General features: G+C 34.9%; 1 protein-coding gene across 3 annotated transcripts in view; it reads left to right on the top strand.

Annotated features, from left to right (window-relative positions):
* LOC145673127 (peptidylprolyl isomerase domain and WD repeat-containing protein 1) overlaps positions 1–23,088 on the top strand; it is a 58,877-nt gene that overhangs the window by 27,257 nt on the left and 8,532 nt on the right. For all 3 annotated transcript variants that reach the window (XM_081742514.1, XM_081742512.1, XM_081742515.1), the window contains exons 7-11: positions 5,812–5,930; positions 12,184–12,376; positions 14,979–15,115; positions 18,177–18,274; positions 20,327–20,515. In XM_081742514.1, coding sequence (XP_081598640.1) covers positions 5,812–5,930; positions 12,184–12,376; positions 14,979–15,115; positions 18,177–18,274; positions 20,327–20,515 — 736 coding nt within the window. The remainder of the gene's footprint in view (positions 1–5,811; positions 5,931–12,183; positions 12,377–14,978; positions 15,116–18,176; positions 18,275–20,326; positions 20,516–23,088) is intronic.

The following is a 23,088-nucleotide window of genomic DNA, read 5'->3' as shown; positions in this document are numbered from 1 at the left end:
GGAGTGTATATGTACAAACGAGGATTTTACGGTTTGTCCGGTTTACCGCTTAGTCTAAACCGATTAATGCAGTTGGTACTAGGAGAGCTTTATTACACAAAAGTAATTACTTACTATGACGATCTCGTAATATCGACAGAAACCCGAGAAGAAATGTTAGAACTTTTAGAAGAAGTCTTGAGAAGATTTAGAAAAGCTAATTTAACCGTCAGTCCTTCCAAAGCATTATTCTTCGCTGAAGAAATGGAATTTTTGGGATTTCAGATAAAGGGCGGAATGGTGTCATGCACAGAGGAAAAGAGAAAAATGGCTCAGCAAATTCTGAGACCGAGAACTAGAAAACAATTACAGTCTTTACTTGGATATTTCTCTTATTTTAGACAAAATATTCCAAACATGGCGAAAATCACGGCACCTTTGAGTGATCTTCTTAAAAAGACAGAGAAATTTAAATGGGAAGAAAGACATGAGAATGCTCTGCAGAAATTAAAGGAGTCTTTAATTGCAGACAAGAAACTTTTACTTCCGAGACAAGGGAAGGATTTTTTCCTGTTTGTTGACACTTCAAATGTCAGCGCCGGATATGTTTTATCTCAAAAGAATGAGCAGGGTAAATTATGTGTAGTTGCATATGGTTCCAAGAAACTGACTGACGGACAACGTCAATATAGCACAACCATGAAGGAATTATTGGGAATAGTATTAGCTACTGAAAGATTCGAAGTTTATTTAATTCATGCACCTGTTGTATACGTCTACACAGATCATGAAGCACTACTAACAATGATAAAATCTACTAAGCTTTCTGCGATGCTGACAAGATGGACGGCTAGATTGGCGCGATTTCCGATTGTATTGAAGTATAGAAAGGGAACTAAACATTATGTAGACTATCTTTCTAGAATAGATAGTGGACATACGGAACCAATAGAATTCGAAGGCTCAGAACTTGCCAACGAACATTTTCCTTTGGAATCTGAAAATGATACAGGATTTCTTAAAATTCAAGAGAAAGATGGCTCTCTAGTGAATTATGACGATTTTAGAAAGGAGGAAAGTCTACTAATTGATTTTGAATACACTAAAAGAATGAAGGAATTCAAGAAGTTACAGAAACAAAGGAAGAAGAAACCAGATAGAACCTATAGTGGAAAATTAGAGATTAAAGACGATGAAAAACTTAATTTGTTAAAAGAGTTACCATTCTGTTTAGTAGTAGAAGAAGATGGGAAGGAGAAAGAGGGAGGAGAAGATGAGAGAAAAGAGATTTACTCAGATAAGACCCTAGTTGAATTGAAGGCAGTTAAGAAACTACAAGAGGAAGATACTTCTTTATCTCCCGTGATTAAATTCTTAAGAAACGATGCATCTGATTTTAGTAAAAGCAGACTTAAGAAGCTAAAATCGAGCGCGAGAAAAATCGTTTATTTCAAGAAATGGACTATTAATGAAAACCGTAAAAATTCAGGGAATTGAAAGAGATGTAATCTGGCTACCTAATACGTTAAGAGCAGCTGCGTGTGACGTGATGCACAATAAAAAATACTCTGCACACCCAAGCTTTAAAGACACACTACTAAGAATCCGAAAAAAGTATTATTGGACATCCATGTATAAGGACGTAAAACAGTTCACGCAAGCCTGTGTAGCTTGTTCTATCTTTAAAGACTCAGGAAAGGCAAAGTACGGCTTCATGTCTAGTTCCTTAGTGGAAGCCGCCGGTCAGTGTGCCTACGTTGATTCTCTGGGACCACTGAGTAGATCGAGCACAGGTGGTCATGTATATTGTTTAGTCATAGTAGACGCATTTACTCGATTAGTGAAATTCTATCCGCTTAGGAAGGTTACTTCTAAGACAGTGGCAAATTGCCTCCTAAGTTTTTTCTGTGACAATGGATTTTTTCAAAAAGTGGTGAGGCGACAATCATGCAGTTTTTAAGAGCAAATTATGGAAGGAAACACTAGAGATTTTAAATTCTAAGGCGATATATATATCAGCATATAGAGCCTGTGCAAATAAAAGTGAAGTATGGGTTAAACAATGTAAAACTAGTATTTCGATGTACTGTGAAAAACATAGCGACTGGTCTAAGGATATCAAACTATTGGAGTTTGCCATAAATTCTAGAACTTGTTCGTCCACTGGTTTTTCTCCGTTTCAGTTGACATACGGGAGGGAGGTAGGATTTCCCTACGATAATACTGAAACAGCCGAGATGTCCCATGAACTTATTGAACACAATTACACCAAGTTTGTTACGGACCTTAAAAAGAGAATGAAGACAGCTCAAGATTGCGCAAATATAACGCAAAGGAAGAGGCACGAGGCTTCGAAGAAGATTTATGATAAGGGAAGAAGACAACATTCTTTTAAAGTTGGGCAGAAAGTTTGGGTAAGGGCGGTGCGATTGTCCTGTGCACCGAAGAACATTTCTGGCAGTTTATTACCAAAGTACCTGGGTCCGTATCTTCTTTTTAAACAGTTAGCGACGAATACTTTTTTGGCAAGAAACACGTTTACTAACAAAGTCGTAAAAGTTAACACCGATCAGATGAAAATGTTTAAAAGCCCACCAGAATTTGCGAAACATCTTCCCGAACAGAAAGAGGATTTCGTAAACAGAACTCCCGAGATGGTGGGGAGGGGGAAAGAAGCCCCTAGAATAAAACTCCCATTCACAGAGAAAAGGCAATAGGGGAAGGGGAAGTTTAGAGAATTCTTAGCGTAATAGAGAACTTTAGTTTTATTTAGTCACTCTGAGGTGAAACAGCGCAATTTCTCCGACATGGCAGGATTATTTAAAAAACCATATCCTAAGAGAAGATCAGTATATACTTCATGCAGACCTCGTTCAGACAATCCGTTTGAACTAGAGCTATTATTTCGAGTTGACCGCAAGAAAACGGAGGATAATAGCGAAAGAAAAGAACAAGTACCATCCCATCCAAATATTGATCCGAGAGTTTGTACATTGGAGGAACTTAGAGCTCTCAAAAGAGCTAAATTCAATGTCCGGAAGGAAGAAGACCCTAAGCCTGGACCATCAAATTCGTTTGGTTACAACGAACATGATCAAGATGATGATGTACTGTCCATCTGTGTGGACGACGACGAGATCCAAGGGATTCCAGTAACTCCGGGGAAATTCCTCGAGGTTAGTGAAAATAAAGGGAAGGACACAGTTATTAGAAAATTAACCTTCTAAAGACTCATGGTGCAGTTTTTTGAACAACTATGAACTCTAGAGGAAAGAGCAGTGTTTTCAATTAGTGAAGTGGAATTTATGATTAATTCGTGACATTAGACTAGGCAGAAGTAAAGCCATCATACGTATTTTTTTTTCTGTGATTAATTGCGAATTGTGTTTGTTTGTGAATATTGAGTGTATTTTTTTTAATAAAAAAAAGAGAGAATAAAAAGATTCCAGAATGAACAGTAAGAGACGTTGAACTGACGAGGAATCTGATTTTTTTTCTTTTTTTTTTCCTTTTCTTTTTTTTTTAGTTCGTCAAGTGCTATGTAAGGACGAGGGTTCGCCCTTACTGTGTTTATTTTGTGAATAAATAATTAGTGTACAAGTGTAAATAGTGTTGTTATTGATTAAGGTAAGTCTGGCCAGACATATATTTAATTACATATATCGTATTATGTGTTATATATATTTATAATTTCATATTGGATATTGCTTATTTGTATGTGTATATCTGCTCAAGCTATATATTCCTGCTTGGATTTTTCTTTTCAGCTATATTTAACGAACTCTACGTTCAAGTTTTTTTTATATAGATTTCTTATAGTGATTGATGGAATTTTCCAGAGGCTAGCGACGGTTGCTCGTTTTTTTTTTTAAAACTTTTTTGCGGATTTTTAAGCGAAAATAAAGTTAAACAAACTAAAAGGGGAAGGGTCATCGACCATATAAAAGGAAGCCTCTCGCCGCATAGGATATACTGCTGGGTGACTATGGCTGTTAGAGCCACTCTTCGTTATTAAGGTACTGCCTCAATTTTTTTTTTCTTTCCTATCTTGTAGGGAACGGTCTGAATGATGACCGATGACAGAGAATAAATGATTTCTCTGGAGCCTAAGTGATGGCATTAGAATTTTCTGATATTAAATGAAATAATAGGGACTGGCCTAAGTGATGGTCAGAGCAAGGAATAAGCGATTTCCTTCGGTCTGAATGATGACCAAGTTGAGGACAATTAGCTAGTCAGGGTTATAAGCTTAAATGATAGCTTATTGGGATAAGTGATTCCCGTTATCTTCTAGTGAGAAGTAGGTTATATATATATATATATTTTTTTAACCTCAGAGGCAGAAAACTCTTTAAGGTTTTTTTTTTATTAGATTTTTTTTTTTTACTAGGCCAGAGAAAAACCTAAGTGATGGTCTTCTCTTTAGAGAATCAGTCATTGGGCTAAGTGATGTCCATTGACAACAATATCTCTTATATTTTGGAAGGAAAGTTGTAGTCAGGCTTTCCTGATAGAGGTAGGCGTCAGATGAAACTGTGAGGGAATGACGGATCGGTGGAGTCTGACTAAGAAATTTGTAGGAGTCTGTAGGTCTAAGTGACGATCTTCCGACTTAAGGAATAGGGCTCTGAAGTGAAGGAGTCCCGTATTTTTTTTATTTGCCTTAAAAGAATTTTCATCGAATCACTTTTTGACTTACTTATTATCTAAATAAATATTTATCTACCCTGATATGACTAGCAGTTTTCATTGAGAATATAATTACCCATAAATTTGATGGAAGTTAGTAATTTGATTGTGGTTTACATTGTGAATTGATACCCTTAGAGAGCCGTAACAGATTAGGAGGAGGAAACCACAACACACTTATCTCATAACAAATATTGTGCCAGTACTAGTAGATTCTTTGAAGTAAATTGAGAGTGTGCTCTTCAGTGCCCAACTAACCTGTTCGTCTTAACATAGGAGTTGTCTACGTAATTACACTCCATAATTACGTTACTGTATTAAACAACTGCTCAAATTATATTTTTGAACTATAGTTTTTCAGGTAATAAGTCCCATTTTTTAAGGAAGATGCGAACTCCAGAACAGAAGGCATAGCTACCGTCTCCCTTAGCCTCGGTCCATAATCATGAGACATTAAACAAAAAGGAGACGTAATATTTAGGGGTTGCAATTGCTGTGTTATAGTGCTCATCTCTGGTGTGTGGGGTCCCTGATTCAATCCCAGCTCACACCTAGTGGGCTTTGTGGTAAACCAGAGTACCATGTGCGTGGGTTTTCTTTCATTCATTATCATTTTTCTTGTCGTCTTTAGCCTCAGAACATTAATCGCTCACTATATATATTGTGCACACTATATTTATTGGAATATATATAAAATTGAAAAGGCTGACACATCAAATAACTATATTAATTCCCATTTTCAAAGTGTATTTTTGTGCTACATTTATTCCGGTAAATGTTCTCTTATTGTAAGAAAGATCTCATGAAAATCTCCTATAGACGCAATTAAACCAAATAAGTGCTACACTTATTACTTTTAAAATATATTTAAAAAGTGTTAATTATCTTCATTAAATCAATAAGTATTAACTCTATATAATTGTACATAGTCATTCTAAATCGTTTTGTATACTTGATATACGAAGAATAAAGAAAAACGCACGACTGGACCGAGAATCAAACCTGAGTCTCCGGCTTACCATGCCGATACGTTAACCACTACAGATACCATTAATGCTCTTTGTATATTTTCTAAGAACTATGATATAATTTGTAATAATCTTTGAGACAGAAGGAAAGTTAACACATTTTTATTTGCAACAGATTCGAGTATTTAAGTTCCTGACTGGAAAACTTACCAGAGTATTTGATGAATCGCTTCAACGATTTTCTGAACTACAGCAAGTACGGCAACAACTGCCTAATATGGAATTTGGAAGAAGGTGAGAAAGTTCATGTTACCATAATATTGGTACAATCATAAAAAGAGAAAAAAAGAAAGTTTGAATATAATATTTATATATCAATGTGCCTAAGACCATATTGCCACGTTAAATGAATCTTGTAGCTGTCATTAAAAAAAAAAAAAAAAAAAAAAAAAAAAAAAAAAAAAAAAAAAAAAAAAAAAAAACTTGCAACACGATCTTTCTATTTACTATTTAGATGTTACAACTTCTTGAAAGCAAGAAAAGTGTCTCCACACATGCAGCACTGCACTTTAGTAGACACACAGTGAACCTCCTCATTAAAAGCGTGTATTTTGGCGCACTTCCCCTCCCTGTCCAAAAGAACCCGTTTCGGAAGCGGCGAAACTGGTTTTTCCTTTATGTCAACGGGAGACCGATAGCAGGTAGCAAGCAAGACGTCCCAGAAAGTTGCACATTGTTCAACTTCTTGCAAGATGGAAAAAATGTTATGTGTCCCTTTCAAGACTATGTTTACATGGTAAAATATGGTAGGGTTTCAAGATTTTTTTTATGACAGCTACAAGATTCATTTAACGTGGCAATGTGGTCTAATATAGTGATAATTAAGAGAAGGTTTCAACTACTCATATAAAAGTCAAAGTAATTTTCGTAGGGACGTAAAGTTAGATTGATTCTGCTTCGTTTACTATTTATTAGTGGGGCCGTGGTAGCTCAGTGGTAAAGTATTCACTTCTGGTGCGTAGGGTCCCTGGTTCGATCCCAGCACGCGCTAAGTGGTGGACAAACATCGTGTGCGTGGGGTTTCTCGGGGTTCTTCCGTTTCCTCCCACTTTCTTCATTTCACCATTGCATTCATTTCTCATCATCACAGTCTCTTTTATCTTAGCCGGCATAACCGTGGGACGTAAAACTCAAAGATTTCGTTTCATTTTCATTATTCTTTCCCTTACAGAGGCCTCATCCGATTAGTTATCGGTGGAAATGAAAAATTCTTTTTTTCCATTCCATAGTTTCCAAGCTACTCCAACTATACAAACTGAAAATTAACGACAGAACATCTATACGTATGAGTTATGAGTCAATTTACATGTCTTATAAAAAAAATTGATTTACACATTCGGTTACATCTGACAACACTGTGTGGTTCATAGTGTACTTCAATCGTTGCTTCCTAATTTAAAAATATATGCATGAACAAGGCTTCATTTTGGTATAACCATTATTTGTGTATCTCTTCCGGTTCAAAAGTTATATTATCCCAAACTCCGGGTTGCATTGTACATTGGAGACCCTGTAGTATTAAGCCGCTTTGGTCGGATTTGTATCCGAGGCCTGTAGGGTTTCTCCAATTGGATTGAAACCAGTTAACAATCGAAAGCCAGCACACTGGTCCTGAGGCTACAAAAATAGTTAAAATGACATAAATCTTTAACAATCCTGTTTTTATCCTCTGTAGGCAAAAAACGACAGGGCTAAGATATTGGAATGAAGATATTGGGAGGAAACAGGAGACTTTCCAAAAACACTCGGACAGCATCCATTGTAATATTTGCCAGACGGGCATAGACTAGTGGTAGCTATTAATGTTTCGCAGTCGTCAGGTATCTTCAGATTTGGTGGCCGGCTGTCTTCACGGATTTTTCCACGATTTTTCTTCAGTTCCATTAGACGAAGCTGGATAGTACCTTGTAATATAAACCCAAGTCGACTTCTTTATTGAAGTAAGAGACAGGAATAACATTTGACGAAAAATATTTGATGAACATGTGAAGTTAATATGTTGAGATGTTGCAACGCTTGTAGGCTTTCTTTTAACCCAACACAAGAATTTTAAGAATATTGACACGCATATCTCGTTGTACAAAATTTAGTTAGACAAAAATTAGGGTACGCGTCTATATTGTGGAACTCTGTAGCCAAAGTACACTCCCAAAAGATAAACCAGATACAAAAGAGACTCATGATGTACTTACTTTTCAAAACTGGATACTTTTTCACCCTTCTACTTAAGAATAATGAACAGTAATTTTAAAAATGCTGAAAAATGCTTGCGTGTAAAATGACCAAACACTAGTAAAAATCTTTAAAACCACCAAGATTGTCCAGCACATACCTAGTTTTCCAGCACAAAACTTTTTACTGAAGTTTTCCAGTGTTACTACAAGACAAAGAATGGTATACATTAACAACTGTAATAGGTACGTTTTAGATAGATTATTAAGGAAATGCAAACAGTGAAAATAAAATGACAACAGGAAGTGATTCATTAATTGTGTGTTGGGATAAGTATTATGAAAAATGAAGTGAAATCTTTAAGTTTTACGTCCCACGGTTATGCCGGTTATGCTAAAGGAGACGGTGATGATGAGCGATGAGTGAAATGGTGGAATGAAGAAAGTGGGAGGAAACGGAAGAACCCCGAGAAAACCCACGAGCACGGTGTTTGTCCACCACAAAGTCCACACGGCGCGAGCTGGGATCGAACCAGGGACCCCAAATACCGAAAGTGAATGCTCTACAACTGAGCCACCGCGCCCCCAATAAGTATTATGGTATCAAACTTAAAATTCTCTATAACTGACTGATTTGAAATTGAGAAAGGAGGCGAATATTTTTGTATAGGAATACTCGGTGTTCTCGACAGTATATAATTCTTAATCTAACATAGTGATGTATTGGCTCATCGCTGTTCTGAACACTGCAAAATAGATTATTATTGGTGCTAGCTATTTATTCTTGAACTATACTGTTTTTTTATTACATAAACTTTTATTTTATCTTTCTCGTTATGCTTTATCGATCCTTTTATTTCTGTATCATTTATTAATGTTTTAAATCTTTGTTCTTAGTTTTTAACTTGGGCTTTGCGTAAGCTACAAGTTCAGGCCGTTCATCTATATCACGACAGGCAAATAAACGTGTCAAACACCTCACTCATCCAGTCAAGATACGATAACAAAACTAACTGTGATTCATATGTTCAGTTCATTTGTTAGCATCCGTTATCATGTACCATGAAACAAATTCCATAATAAGAACTGAACTGAAGCTTTCCTGGTGTCGTGATGAATATAGTTGTTCTAGGGCAATCAGCCAGGTGAATTCCACGTCGTCCAGCGTTTCGAAAACAATGTTGTCAATTCTCGAAATGCTGGATAACGTGGAATTCATTTGGCTAATTGCCCGAGGACAACTATATTCAAATTCCATAATTTTATAGAGTCCATAGAAGGACAGCTTCATTCACTTTTCGATATCATTTCGGATTTTATGGAAGATTTCATTTGTCGTTTTCAATGAGTTTCACCTCTCTATAAGACAAACTACTAAACAAAGACACAAAATTTAAAGACATCATATACACCAAAGCTACCATACTCACTTAAGCCATTTGTTGTGTATCCTCATTGTCCTACACTGCCAACTTCATCTTATATAATATGTGTCAGGCAATAACGTTTCCGAATTAGACTTTCAAAAGTGCAAAGCGGAATGCAAGGCAAGGGTCACTCCAAAAGTTGTGAAATGACTCTTGTATTTCCAAGATCATTACGTATCAACTTGATATCTCAACAGATTAAGTATGAAGAAGAATTTTCATAACTTTTAAAATAATAGCCGAAGGGTTGTAAGCATAAATGGGAGATTTTCTGATATGCAACTTGAAAATAAGATCCCGTTTCAAATTTAATTAGGAAGTTCACTGGGGTTGCCATATCGTACGTTTGTCTGGCACACTTTACTATGTAAAACCGTATTTGAATATCACATATCTTTTTTTTTTTTTTTTTTTTTTTTTTAATCTGAAAAGATGTGACAGCGCTACGTCACATTGATAATAACGTACCTCGTAAATTAGTATGCGGCTGATTATGTTGGAAATATTTTATGTTGCTTATTCCATATTATCAAAAGCCTCTGATTCCGAAATTGTTTCTATCCGGACTTGTATTCGTACTGTTGTTGCCTTGATCTAAGGAGTTCATTTTTAAATTGGTATCTGTGATTTAGTTATGTTCTATTTATACATTTTACCTTTGCGTTATGATCTCCTGTCTTCTTGTACAGCTTGTAACAATTATTAATTATTCTGGTTGATTTCTTGTAAACAGCTTTCTAGTTCTTCTACCGTTATTTTTGTTACTATAGTGTTATTCAAATATTGTTGCAACATTTAATATTGTTTATTGCTTTAGGAAAATCAAATAATAAACAGATTTCTAATTATTAAGATCATGACTTGATTGAGTCATAGGACATTGTTTTAAAAGCCTTTTAAGAAACGAAATATTATATTGTCAGTATTATAATTTCAGTTTATATATTTATAAAATGCGTACTTGAAGCACAGTGGCGGCTCGTACTGTCATTAACAAAGCGTGCTACAATATATATATATATATATATATATACACTTGTATTTACCCACTGAAGGCGGAAGTTGATATCCATCCTTCGATTCTTAATGCTGGCAAACTTTTCTATCACCCTGGAATTGAAATCTAGCATGTTGTTGATCAAACATTTTTCTATCGAGAGCATGGCAAGGGCAGTTAATCTTCCTGACCTACGGAAATTGCTTACGAATGTCTTAATTCTCTTTAGAGACGAAAAGCATCTCTCAGGCTCTGCTGTGGACATTGGTATGGTCACTATCATTTGCAAAAGGGTTGTTATTTCGCTAAAATTGTTCTGTAAGTTGTTTTTAAAGATAAGCTGACAGTATCAAAAGCTCAGTGCGAAGTTACTGCTTACCTAACATTGGGTAGCTTTCAACCGCAGTGTCCAGAATATGTTCCGGAAAAAGCACTAAAATTTGCATAATCCAGAAGTTTGGCGGCACCCAAATGGCTTGTTTTGTCATCCGCAGAAATGCGATCACATACTTCTTTGGCATTGGGTACTCTGCAAGATATAATCCTCCCACATTTGTTTTCACCAACTGTTGGAAGAAACATCACTTGTCCCAATATTATCTGTGTCATTCCGAATTTTCTCAATAGCTTCAATGAAATATTTAAGTGCTGTTTGTACTTTAATGGTAGGCCTGCACTAAATTTGATTATAGAAAATATTCACATGCGGCATTATTTTGTGAAAGAATTCTAACCAAAACATGAATTCCCTGTGTTGGATTTCTCTAGTTCTGAAAAGCACTCTTTCAAAACATTTAAATTTTCATAGACGGAATTGACGGTTCGTGATTTGAAATTCCATCGAGTAGCTGACCCACTCGGAATACGTCGTACAGCCACTTTTTCCAAAACAGATACACACTGTGGGGAGCAGGAGGAAAAATGTGGAGAATCCTGAAAGACTACAGGAAAAAAAAAAAAAAAAAAAAAAAAAACTTTTCGATTGATTTTGAGATGCAGTTCTTTTCATTATCAAATTTAATTGATTAACAATGGACGTAGTGTGCCAAAGGAAAGTGTTCTTTAATTTTAGATTGTACACCATTAATTGATCCCTTATTACCGATGCCTCATTAAATGTATGTGCTATAATTTTGCTACGATCTGAATCTGTGTAAAAAATGTTCAATTCATTTAATATACACTCCCGACAATTCTGGGCTCCCGGACCTTTAGGATTAAAGAAAATAAAAAAGAGGAGAAAAGAGAGAACCGAGCGGCGAGCGCCGCCAGTAAGCAGAAGAAAAAAGCGAGAAAGAGGAATACTTGGCACTTGCGCAGAATGACTTCGGGCTCAACCTAACTCAGCACGGTGGAAGCTATTCTGGGTGTAAAAAAAGGAAAGTGGACAAGGCATATTGAGATCTTTGCTCCATGCTAGAGATAGATTTGTTGAGTAGGCTTGTATAGTTCAAGCGGGCTCCATTCAGTACAGCCCGCTCGGTTCGTTAGTACAACTTTCGCACTGCTGAAGGCGCTGATAATCGCGCTGCACGCTCGAAAAAGAAGATCGTCATGGGAAAGTTCTGTATTTTGTTAATTAACGAACAGTTTAAACAAATGAATAGATGAAAATTTTTTGAACTAAAATTAGTCTAACACAAATACACAAGCGTAGGAAACGTGCTGTAACCCGGTAGCCCTACGTCAGAAACCGCTACTGTTGAAGCATAAAACAATGAAAGTTTCAGTGTTGCCACAGCTTTAGAATAACCTGAATTAAGAAAAAAAGAAAGACTAAGAAAATCAGAAATGCGCTGACCACACCAACACCTAGTTACGCTTGTTAGTACTAACGTTTAATGAAAGAGTTTATAGCATTAATATATTCCAATTAATCTGTGTTATTTCAGGATGGCTGTGGAACGTGATTTGGAAAAATCTGAAGCTATTAATCTCGGAAACATCATATTCGACGAGAGTGGATACTTTATTCTCTATTCGACAATGTTGGGAGTAAAAGTTGTTAATCTGCATACAAATAGATGCGCACGTGTTATCGGAAAATCTGAGAATTTGCGAATTTTGAAGCTGGCTCTGTTTCAGGTATACGATCTCTCTCTCTCTTTTCTCTCTCTCTCTCCTCGTTATATTAAGTTTTTGTATAGTGGAATATAGCACCAGTGATGCCTCTAAAAGGATCAATAGTAAGACTTTAGCAACATGGAAACTAAATACATAAGAACATTTGTCATTCATAAACAATGTATAAATAAACTTCTAGACGGAGAGAGTAAACTGTATACCTCAGTAAGGCATTTTAATTTTGATAAATAACTATGAAATTACTATTTATTAATTTTTTTTTTAATTGAACTGAAGAGAAAGTTGAGTCGATTTTGAGTTTAACGTCCCTTTCAGCAGCGAAGCTATATGAGACGGGATGAAGAGAAAGGATTTGATAATTAAAATGATTTAGATTGACTTCGGCGTAACCAGAAGCGGAGAGGCTTCTCTGGACAGAACTCAACAGGATTAAGTTAGTAGGTGACATTTATTCCTGTAGAAAAGCTTAATCGTGTTTTTCAGGCTGATTTGCAGAGTGAGATTAGGAAGCGAGGCGTTGCAAAGAGCGTCCTAGTCCGTTCATTGTGTTGGGAAGTCTTCAGGTGATTCTTATACTTAAACTTGCTTAATAAAAATATCATTATTTCAAAGTTCAGGTAAACTTATCCAAGAGATATCATCTGTAGTGTCTCAGATTCTCAAGTTCATTCCCCTATCGATGGTGTTATTCCGTTTTCAAACTAGTTTCATGTATTTAAATCATGAGTACTGTGTAATTGTCCTTCCCATTTGCCTCAAGACTGCATGCACCGTCTTCTTAATTTTCGTAAGTATAATTTCATCTTATTCGAAATTCCTTTCCTATCAGTGTATTTAATAGAAATCCAACCGTAAGCTTAACGACGCTATGAGCTGTTCTCCGGTTCCTTACATCAAGAAGCAGTTGCACTTTTTTCTTGACCTGGCTTGCTGCTGGTGTCGTCATCTTGCTAATTTTGCACCTCTTGTCTCTTCGACTCAGGTGGGCAGGTCATGTAGCCAGAATGCAAGAAAGTAAAAATGCTTTTAGAGTTTAGACTGGAAATCCAATCGGAAAACGAACGTTAGGGAGACTTAGGCGCAGATGGGAGGACAATATTAAGATGGGTCTCGCAGGAATAGGATACAAAGTAGAAACTGGATCCAGCTGCCTAAGGCTAGAAGTCAATGGAGAGTTTTTGTGAACGCGGCATTGAACCTTCGGACACCATAGGCCATAGTGTTAGTTTCTCTTCGACTTGATGAAGAAGGATCAAAAGATTGTCTTTTCGCAGAAATTGTTAGAACTATTCTGTCAATGTTAAATTCTAATCTGAGAACCTCCTACTTTATCTTAGTCGAGTTTCAACTGAATTTTCCATGTCTTAACGAATTTTAGAAATAATTCAACAAAATGAGGATAATGTGTACCCTGTTTAAAGACTTTTTTTGTTTTTAATAGACTCACGAATCAACATGCTATGCTTTTACACTCATTTTCCGTCAGTGAAGAATAAATATCGTATAGTTCCGCATTCTCTACTTTCTCGTTATTCCGCCTATTTGTTTTTATTATTATTATTATTATTATTATTATTATTATTATTATTATTATTATTATTATTATTATTATTATTATTATTATTATTATTATTATTATTATTATTATATACTTATGAAATTAGGCACCTTCTTGGTCTACTAAAATTATGTGAACGAAGAACTCTATTCGACATCAAACTACTCCATAATATTTTGATTGGCAAATTATCGTTAATTGAGGCTGTTAGTCTTGGTGTCCCTAACATGGCAAGAAGAAATTTTAAAATATAATCTTAATTTTCGTGATGCACCGATATATAAATGTTTGTCAAATGCCAACAACTATTTACATATCATTGATGTCTTTACTGCTAATTTTCCTTCTATTCAAAGAAAGTATATAACTTACCACTTATAACCTTTTGTTTTTTGCATGTTTTAATTAGAATGTTTCTATTTATTTCATTATTATCCGTGTATATTTTTTTCTTTTATAATTGATTGTAATTTTAGTTATATTTGACTTTCTATGTACTATTATGCTACTTTTGTATGTTTTTTTAATATTATTGTATGCATGATTGTTTTATTTATGTACTATTCTTGGGAATTGTAAATGGTCTATTAGTCTGTAATTTCCTGATACCAATAAAATTATTATTATTATTATTATTATTATTATTATTATTATTATTATTATTATTATTATTATTATTATTATTATTATTATTATTATTATTATTATTATTATTATTTCCTCAAAACTGTGAAAAAGCTCAGCGCATGTTCATTCCTACAGTTTAAAACATTCCATAAAAAATAATTGATAATTTACATGCTTCAGCCATAGTGACTTAATGCGAATGTGCACCTGTACAGCGAAAAGTCACAAGTTGTATCTGATCTCGCGTCACATGGGCTTAATACCGTCTTTGAATATTTAGATCTCATTTCGCTGTATTGCTTCTGTCATTTTCGTAACAGTAAATATATAATTAACATAGCAGTGAGTATTTTACTATTTTAAAAGTGTACGCTATGATTTTCGTTTCTAATTTACGTATTGTTCATTTTCATATAGGGCCGAGCCAGAAAATCCAAAGCAGCAGTTACGGTAGAGATGGAAGCCTCGGAAAATCCAACGCTTGATTCAGTAAAACCAGATCCAACTCTCTTCTGCACGGCATTCAAGAAGAATAGGTTTTATATGTTCACCAGGTATGTAAACTGTAACGTTACATTTTTCGTGTAAGATCGATTCACAGAGAGTAAGTTTACTCCAACGGCTTCAAGTGTTTGATTTTAAGCTCAGTTTTCTTCATTATCGTTTATTAAGGAATTTGGTATACTAGAACTTCTTTATATATTTATCCTGGCTGTCAACGTGTCCGTCTGGGAGACAAAAAAAATCTTAAGGACTACTTGATGGATTATCAATTTTGGCCAGGACAGGGTTGGTTGCTTTAAACCAAGGTTGCTTAAACCAGCTTTTTTTTCATTATTTTTTATATAAAGAAAACCAACTGGTTTTAACCAAAAAACGAAAAATGTTCGTAAAAGTGTAAGTATTCGTAAAATCTTGATGAACACACATTTGTGGGTTATCACGTTTCACTCCTGTATATTATTCGTATTGTATTCAGACCTAAATTTCCAATTCATTTCTCAAAGACATTATACTAGAAAAGCAACTTAATATATATATATAAAGTTTATGAATGTTTCTTTTCTGATTTTTATATAGTTTATTATTGTTATGCAATTGCAATCAAAGAAAAATTGTAAATATTGTTTCGTTTTAATAACGTTCACTATTGATAAAATATATCGAAATGCCGTACTTTTTGGGAGGCGTCATACAAACCCCATGAGAGGCATTTATTGAAATCAAAAGTATCTTTAGTAACTATTTATGTATAAATGGGTCACATCCAAAATGGACTCAAATACTTCGTATCTTTAATCACTCTTCTTACTGATATGCAAAGTAAGTCGTTATATTTCTTCTAATATTCTATTAAAAGTCGTAGTGAACTGACTTGGACAAAATTAGTTCTTCTGTACCCTGTAGTACTTTGAAATTGTCCATATGTAATTCTGTAAAATGGTTCTACTTGTACAACTGTTTATCTTTTTGTCCTTCTGAAGTGACTCTTCACAATTATATTAACAAGTATGTAAAGATCAGTACAACGTATTTTTATCAGGAGTGCTTCGTGAGTGAGTCGGCAGACATATCGCATTTGTTGTCAATTAGTCCGGTTTCGAGTTCAAATGGAGAACAATTTCTCTCGAATGTAAGCCGAGAAACGGTTTGGATTCCGCTTTAAGCTTATGTGACCCCTTCTATCATAACCCGGTTGTTGCATAACACCACCAAGGCGAAACAAACTTATTTCTGACCATATGTGATATAAATTTAAAGAGCAAATTATTTAAACCAAAAAAACCGGGTTTAAACCAAAAATCCGAGTTTTTTTGGTTTTTTCAATAAAAACCATGGTTTTTGCCAACCCTGGGCCAGGATGTAGAGGATCAAAAGTTAGGAATCGAGTTAGTTGATGAAGGTGATGCATCCAAAGGAAATGGTAAAAATCAACCATTTCCTGTTTAAATATTGATCACTATTGGGCAAAAATGGTAATATATTGAGAAGCACTTTCCTGTAATTAATTAAGCGTCCCAAGAATATATTCTATCTTCACTCTAATTTATCTACTAAAACCGGAATAAATCTTCCACTTCCGGTTTCAATATTTAGTGCTCCTGGCGCGTCTGCGTATCGGACACTCTCATCTGACGCATAGCTATTTGTTGCGTGGCTTAGACCGTCCGTATTGTGAGAAATGTATAGTTCCCCTGAGTATTCAGCACATTCTTGTTGAATGTCCTGAATACTCAGATCTCAGAGAACGTTACGGACTGCCTTGTCTCCTTAACCGTGCTTTGGGGGATGATAGTGCTGTTGTTGGCCGGGTGCTTGCGTTCGTTCGTGATATTGGCGTTGCTCACGTTCTTTGAGTTGTTTTAGTCTGTTGTAATTGTTTTATTGCTGCTATATTTTATATTGTATCACATGTTTTAAGTTTTTTTGTCTATTGTTATTGTTATTTCTTTTATCTTATTTATTCTTTTATTTTCCACTTTAGCGTTTGTTTCCCTTTAGTATTCATTTAGCAGCACTTTCGTTCTATTAACTGTCTTCTTTTTAGGCTGTAATTCTTTTTTAATCTTGCAGTCCTGAGCAACGTGGTTAGTCGTGACGGGGACATATAGCCTCGTTACTGACTTCCCCATTAATCCCCATATCCATCCATCCATCCGGTTTCAATATTTATTGAGAAAATATGCTATACAAACCAAACTTTTTCACGTGGTGTACACTGCTATTTGTTTTTCCACAGAGAATAGTTACATCAAGAACTTGAAGCCAGAAAACTTTTCCGGTACAAGTCTATTCCTCTCGCTATAGATAAAGACTATATTAGTTAAAATACTAGTTGAAATGTCTGTTCTTCGCTCGAGAAGAATAAGTTTATAGAAAATATTTGGAACTCACATCTGAACCTCTTCCCTTAACGAGGCATAGTGAAACATAAATTTAAAAGACTCAGTTTGACTCAAGTGTTCAACAAAGTTCAAAAATACATTTCAGTTTCAGATAATACACTTTTTTTTAAATTTATTTATTTATTTATTGAAAGACATGTTAAAACACCGTTCTCGCCAAGTGCTAATGGTTCAGCCGTTTTCCCGTAATGAAATTACAAAGAAGTCGTATATTAAGAAGAAAATAATAGAAATTATTAACTTATACCACGTCACCCGGTACTTCCCAAGACCAATTATATATACATTTTCACTCTTGAGGTTGATGTTCAGTCAACATAGATCAGTTTAACTGTATTAAACTTACTTTTGTTATGATAGGAAAACATACAACCGTACATATTAATGAAAACTTGTGACGATGAAATATGTAGAGAACTATATCAAGATAAGAAAGCTGTTTCATCTGTTTCTGTTTTTCAGCTTGTATGGTCAATCTGTCTAGATTGTAGTCTGGCGATCGCAAGACATATCTGTCACAGGTTCGAATCCCGCACAGGCTATGTACTGTCTTTTCAGCATTCATTTGTCATCATTTTGTTTAGCCTAAAGACAGAACTGTGGGACATAAAACTGAAACCAAGTGTGTAAAATAAACCCTCTATTTCTCTCTATGTGTATGAGTATTTATTTAGTGATCATCGATTAATGTTAGTTACCAATGTTTCAGACGAGAGCCTGAAGACACGAAGGGCGTTGATGCAGAAAGGGATATATTTAATGAGAAACCTTCCAAGGAAGATATCATAGCTGCTACGGAAGCATCAGGTTTGTACTTACAATGCTTTTCTTCTTCTTCTTCTTATTATTATTATTATTATACCAACAAATAAGTAAATATATAATTCGAAAGACCGGAACAAATTATATTAGTATCCTGTATTATTAAAAAAATAAAGTTTCATGACGTCCTAAAATATCAATTCCTGCCAGGAGTTAACAGTTCTTTGTTGAGTATAATTCTAACTTCAATACACATTGTTCTTATAATTACTATAAGAAACGAGAGATGCACATTAACTAGTTAGAAAGATCAGTCTAGTAAAGCGTATAATAAACAGTTTCGGAATATTACTCACTCTTTTATCGGTGCAAATCTGTGAAGTTTCGCTGCTGAACAAATGACATAGTGAAGAAATCTTTCATAATGTTAATCTTTAAAAAAAAAAAAAAAAAAAAAAAAAAAAAAAAAGTAAATTTGTATGTTCTTTTCATCTTCAATTGATGTGTAAAGTAATTTAGTCATTTCCAATGCATATGAAAATGCAAGGTTCTAAATGTTAATTTTTTCCATCTCAAACAGTATTGTCCTTTCAACAGTTTGTTAGACATTTTATGTGCTGAAGTGTGGCGTTTCTTTTCAGCAGCGAGCCCCCGCCAAGTGAACTTTGTGGTGGACAAACACCGTGTGCGTGGGTTTTCTCGGGGTTCTCCCGTTTCCTCCCACTTTCTTCATTCCACCATTTCATTCATTACTCATCATCACCGTCTCCTTTAGCCTAACCGGCATAACCGTGAGACGTAAAACTCAAAGATTTCATTTTTCATTTTCTTTTCAGCACCGAAGCTTATATGAGACGTGGTCCTACAGTTCAAGGTGGAATACGAACCACCGTAATTCATTCAAATTTTAATTCTCTTTCTCCGGGAATCGAACCCGAATCTTAATGTTTACAGGTCAGCGTGAAACGTAACCGTTTGATACACCATATCTAGACATTTCTTTGGCTCCATCCGAAAATAAATAAAGTCGTAAAGTACTGTCAAAAATACCTCATGCTTAATCTGTCCATGTTTACATTATAATTTAAAAAATTTTTGACACGAGTATGCGTTACAATATTTGTTATGCCTATTTTGTAAATTTGATATTTCGTTGTCACCTTGAGATTTATTTAAAGTTGTTGCTTCCTCAGGAGATCTTTAGAAGCATATCACCTTTTACTCACAAATTAGGATTATAGTATCCATCTTTTTTAGATCCATTATACTGATAGAAGAATGTTAAATTTAACGGATTCACAAAGTAAATTAATACATACCGATTTGTTTTTCGGAATAGAGGAAGCATGAAATATCTAGAAAAATGCCAAAACTTTTCTTTTCTTTCTTCTTTTAAATAACAAAACGTAAGGCTCCTCTACCATCGTTCAAAGCAGATATTACCAAAATGAAAAAAAAATTTTAAGGCATTTATATTGTAAATTAAAGTAGAATATTCCTCCTCTCGTAATTAGCTCTTTGTCCTGTCCTATATGAGATCTTTCCGACGTACGAAATACTCTGGCAGAACTCCCCTCTGAGCCACTGTCAATAGGTTGAGATTCACTGGATTAGAATGTAAGGCGGAAAACGATTGTATTCTTAAGTGTGTAGAAGAATCGACAGAATTTTATTATTATTATTATTATTAATGAAGATCTTTAATAAGTTCACAAATTTAAATGGTTTAGCATTGGTTTTTGTAATACACAACTTTCGTAGCCAATTATACAGTCCATTCACGTACTTCATACATTAATTTTGTGAATAACCTTGGAGTGAATGAACCGGTTTGAAAAGAATAACAGTTTTGGTAACTTCCAGAGAATTCCACTTAATCTAGTCAAAGAAAGTTATTCATTCAGAACGTAATGCTATAATAACTTCTTTGAGTAGGTGTTCATTTTTGCTGATGAGTGCACAAATAGAGTAAATGCAATAACAGTAGCTGTAAACGTCTTGCCATTTTTGGAAATACTTAATTTCCGTGTATAAAAACAGTTCTTTCCAGTGTGTTTGTGATACAATTCTATTAATATATAATTTAATATTGTACAGGAGCACAACACCTTTATGACAATGCCATCATTCATACAGCAATGGGTGACATTCATGTAAAATTGTTCTCAAAAGAGTGTCCAAAGTCTGTAGAGAACTTCTGTGTACATAGTAAAAACGGTTACTACAATGGTCACATATTCCATAGAGTTATCAAGGGATTTATGATTCAGACTGGGGACCCAACAGGTAGGTTTTGTTGTGTCACTTTATTAATTACAGTTTTAGCTTAATGCAGTTTTACAAGTAGTATGAGCGTCATTGTTAGGTTTATACTTTTCACTGTTAAGAGAAATCAAACAACAATAGATAAAATAATCTGGTAATTAGCAGTGTATATTTTTCATATACGATACATAGATAGTCTATTGCAGAAAAACAAAAATTGTCAACTCTCTCAGATTGGCAACTAAAAACTAGTTTTTAACACAATAAAAAATTGATCTTCTCAAAAACTACGCAATGGAATTTGTCCTCAAGCATGTTATTTTGTTCAGCTCGATCTGACCTATTGATTGATATACGAGGTGTATTCAGAACGTATCGGCTGGCAAAAGTACATTTATTGATTTGGAAAAACGAAACACTAATCCCCTTCAAAGTAGTCTCCTTGGTAATGCACACACTTCTCTCAACGACACTTCTGGAACGCAGTTTTTGGAATGGTGAGCAATCGTGCCGTCGCATTTCGCATGATACTTTCTCTTGACTCAAATCGAGTTCCTTTCAAGTGGCATTTTTAGCTTGGGGAAATAACCAAAAGTCACATGGAGCCATGTTGGGTGAGTAGGGAGTCTGACGGCACACAGGAATGTCGTGTTTGGCGATAAAAGCCTGAATCAGATTTCGCGGACACTCTTCTCATGCCCAAATTCTCTATCAAAATTGAATGTACCGATCCGATTGAATGATATCCGCTTGAGTATCTCCGGGCTTTTGGCAAAATTTGTTGCAATATTACTGCTCAGGTTTTTCTGGCATTTCATTAAAAAAAAAAAAAAAAAAAAATGAAATCCGACGACCGCCCACTACACGTCTTCATTCGTTGGCTGACTGCCAACGACTGACGGGATTTCTGCGGGCGGGGAAAAAAAAAAACACGAGAGTCCTCTCTACATCTGCACTGAAGAGTCTCCTGCGCTTGATTGGTTTACACGGGGAAAAGTAAGGTTCGATACTTTTCGAACACACCTCGTTTGTCTTATTTTTGGGAGATATTATCATTAAACAAAAATTAAAGTTTAAGAATTAATAATAATTTTGGGCTGTATCTCATTAACCATAATGTATCTTGTAAGTGTCATAGTGAAAAGTTTAAAGGAGGATCCTTCAGTATCAATTTCATCTTAGCAAGCAGCGTGGCTATCGTACAGCTTCAGTATATGGGTTTAGGAAGGATTAGTTTTCCTCTGTTTTATCAAAAATTAGGCATTGAGGACTTAAACTCATCATATTTTCTTTTGCTCAGTTTGGTCTATTGATTAGTATATGTGTCCTCTTTGGACATTGTGTGTGTGTTTTAAGTACTAATAATATTGTCTATATTAGAGATGCAAAAAAAGCTGGCTTTTTTGAGTCGATGTATTTTTTTAATATAAAAAGCCCGCCTTTTTTGGAAAAAAACGGAAATTTTGTCTTATTTTCAGTTTCATGATTTTTCTATCTAAATAGCTTTCTTATAGTATACTCTATAGTTAAATAAGATTTCATGACCTAAATGCCATATTTCGCTTTCGAATTCACCATCATGATGGATGGAGCACATGTTTTATGAATTAAAGTACGTAGTATTTGAGGGCAATTTTAGGGACTATTTGACTTTATTTTAACTTCTGAGTTATCGACATTTTTTTTTCTTCTCTAGATCATTTCATTTTTAGTCATCTGTGTTTCATTTCTTGGAGCTTAGTACTCTAGCTTCTAGCACATAAGTTAAACTTTTTTTCAATAATATCGTCAGAGCGTACGTTTTTCAATCAGAGGGTACTTCCACATTTGTTACACTGTAGCTGTGCAATGATTTAGCAGTAATCTTCCAGATACAACCTTGAATACATTTATACATTTATTTATAAACCATTTTATAAAATAATAAGCAGTGGATTTTATTAATGTTCAGTTTTTCTAAAAATTCGTAATTTTTATTTGAGGGGAGATTGAACTTTATGAGTAAAGGCATAACTAATATTTCGTTTGTTTTGAAGTTCCGTAATTTCGGGGAACAGGCTTCAGTTCGAAAGACATCCCCTCACCCTAACCCTCTTCGGAAATCGTCACTGCTGGTAAGTAGTAATAACAACGATTTAAAAACAATAAGAAAGGAAGTCGGCTAGTATTCACAGTACACGCAGTATTTACATTTACAGATGGAATTAAAAAAAAAAAATTGTCAGAATGGTCGAGTGCGGAATTGAATCCCGGAGTTCCCGATAGAAGCGCAAAAGCTAACTCACTCATGGTTGTTGTGCATTTGTGCTTGACTTAGCTTAAATGTATTCTGTACTTCTTATTTTCTTTTTTCTTTTTTTTTTTTTCTTTTTTTTTTTTCTTTCATTCTTTCTTTCTTAAGGGAAAGTTTCGTAATAATATGTTGAATTCCTCTTGTTAAAAATTCAGGACTGAGTAAACCGTTATGGTATATTCTAGAACAGCGTGCGAATTACCAGGGGGGATTTCGGGAATGGGGGGGATTTTTCCCCTCAATCGCATTTTGTTCCCTCCCAAAAAAGTTAGCAGAAATATCCCCACCGGGGATGCTCGCT

This window comes from Thermobia domestica, chromosome 16 (assembly GCF_964235325.1).
Source record: "Thermobia domestica chromosome 16, izTheDome1.hap1.1, whole genome shotgun sequence".
Classification (NCBI taxonomy): domain Eukaryota; kingdom Metazoa; phylum Arthropoda; class Insecta; order Zygentoma; family Lepismatidae; genus Thermobia; species Thermobia domestica.
Note: the sequence above shows the minus strand (reverse complement) of the source record. Positions and strands in the feature narration are given on the sequence as shown.